This window comes from Opisthorchis viverrini, assembly GCF_000715545.1.
Source record: "Opisthorchis viverrini unplaced genomic scaffold opera_v5_271, whole genome shotgun sequence".
NCBI lineage: Eukaryota > Metazoa > Platyhelminthes > Trematoda > Opisthorchiida > Opisthorchiidae > Opisthorchis > Opisthorchis viverrini.
Genome location: NW_008751929.1, coordinates 215,371 through 217,428, shown reverse-complemented (window position 1 = coordinate 217,428; position 2,058 = coordinate 215,371). Strand labels below are relative to the sequence as shown.

The following is a 2,058-nucleotide window of genomic DNA, read 5'->3' as shown; positions in this document are numbered from 1 at the left end:
AATTTGGGAACCGATCGTGTTCAGTTGCCCTCAGTTTCCGCAGCACCAGTCGAACTTTCCATGCATAATGAGACTGAGAAAAGTTTGCTTGAAACATGTCTTCATATTCCTTGAGCCAACTTTCGAAAGTTCGTCCAGATTCAGCATCGAAACTGAATTCAGTAATCAAGCAGACAGCAGCATCTATGGAAGAAAACATAGGTTCAAACGTTTTTGTCGCGTTCACCGACATACTGCACATCAGAGCTTCTTCGAACTGCTTCTGTTGTTGCTGTAAAATTAATTGGAGTTGTTCTGCCGAAATTGATATCGTGGGTTCGGGTTGTCGCCAGTTACTGTAACTTGATGGATGATCGTACGACCCTGTATCGTCCCTTGGCTTCCTACTCCGCCCACTACGGTATGTCGAGAGGCACAGTAACTCTAGAAAGCACTTTATGGAGACAAAATGAGAATCGTTACGTCTGTATTTATAGAGTCGTCACAGAGTGCTCCACAAGGTCGTGGAAGAATGACCGTGAGGGAGCGAGAAGCGTCTAGTCAAAGATGCTCGATCCGGATTGGCTGGCATTCTGACCAATCAGAGCATGCCCTCGTTTGGTCCGTGTCCCGCACGTGACATCTGTCCAAGTGGTGTGATGTTCGGTTAGCAGCGGCTTTTGGCCTCTTAACACCTACCCAGCTCTACAGACGACGACAACTTCCATTTTAGTGTGAACCCTACAACTATTGCACGCGCTTCATATCCACATACAGCCATACCCGCTCACTTTGATCACTCATCTCCATCGGAATGTTGGTTGTCGTTTTTAGAATCAAGTGGTGTCGTGTCACTATACTAATAGGAACCACTTCTGGATGCCTTCTAGTTTAGACTACAATCCAATTACCAGTTTAAATCATCCTAGTAATACTTTCCCCATTTCGAGTCTCCAATTTAGATAAGGCTGTTTTACAGCCTCGCCTGAACGACTGCAGCAAGTCACGCTGCATCACCAATGAGCGAGAGGGTCGAGACATAAATGTAATAGTAATACCTATAATCCCTGTCTCTGAATGGTTCGCCTCAACCTGTCGTGCAACGTCTCGAAACTTTGTATGTATGTAGCTAGGTGTACAGCGATACCAACAATTAGATAGTAATAACTTTCCACCCATGCGCTTGAACAGGCCTAACGTCATTTCCCACCGGAGCTCTGGATGGTTTATAGAACGATTCTCACAGGATAAGTGATGGTATTCCAAATGTCCCAAATGTTCATGACACTTAAAGTGGCAAAAATATAGGTCGTCTGGCTGTGGCATTCTTTTTGTGAAGCACTCTGTCGTGAAACTCATGGTAAACATGGGTTCGAGCCACTGTCCGGGTGCCTAAACCCAGAGCGGGACATCCGATAAGTTGGCGCTGGGTTTGAACCACGGACCATTCGATCTATAGTTTCGTGCTTTAACTGAACGATTCGGAGCTCATCGAGAGTCCTTATATTTGCTTTCTTCAACAGGACCCTCACTCCTTGAGAAGATAAGGAGCGCCCCTCTGAAAAGGAAAACCGAATGGTTGACTCACGCTGAACTTGACAATTATTGCAGCTTAATCCCTTCTCATGAGCCGCCCGAAGGTAGTGAGCAGAATCTTACTTTACCGTCCGATAATCCGAACCATAATTGTGACTTTCCAATTTGGAACTTACTTCACATCCTTCCCCCCCAATAAAGGGAAATGCTTCTAGACTGCGTGAAGCGATTCATTTGATTAGAGAAAGATACCTTGAAACTCACTTACTTTATTTTTGTGCTCGCGCGAAATTGTCTTTTGTCCAGCAGATAATCGGGAATGAGCCAGCGCCCAGTTTTGAACTTTGTTATTAACGTACTGCTTCAAGTTCCCCTGACTGCCTCCGAAATTTCGGGGGTCATAATGCTCGCGGGATGTCCACTCACAGACATTGAATATGTGAACGATATTGCTCCTCTTGGTGCGGATCCTCCAAAAATCCAAATCGTTTTAAATAACCTAAATAATTCGGCCGCACGGTTCGGCATGTTCTTCCCACCTAC

At 45.3% G+C, this 2,058-nt stretch overlaps 1 protein-coding gene across 1 annotated transcript in view; it reads left to right on the top strand.

The window, feature by feature from the left end:
- Positions 1-1,834: 1,834 nt before the first annotated feature.
- Positions 1,835-2,058, top strand: part of T265_09370 (hypothetical protein) — a gene marked incomplete at both ends in the record, with an annotated part of 4,185 nt that continues 3,961 nt past the window's right edge. The window contains one exon of the mRNA XM_009175413.1: positions 1,835-1,976. Coding sequence (XP_009173677.1) covers positions 1,835-1,976 — 142 coding nt within the window. The remainder of the gene's footprint in view (positions 1,977-2,058) is intronic.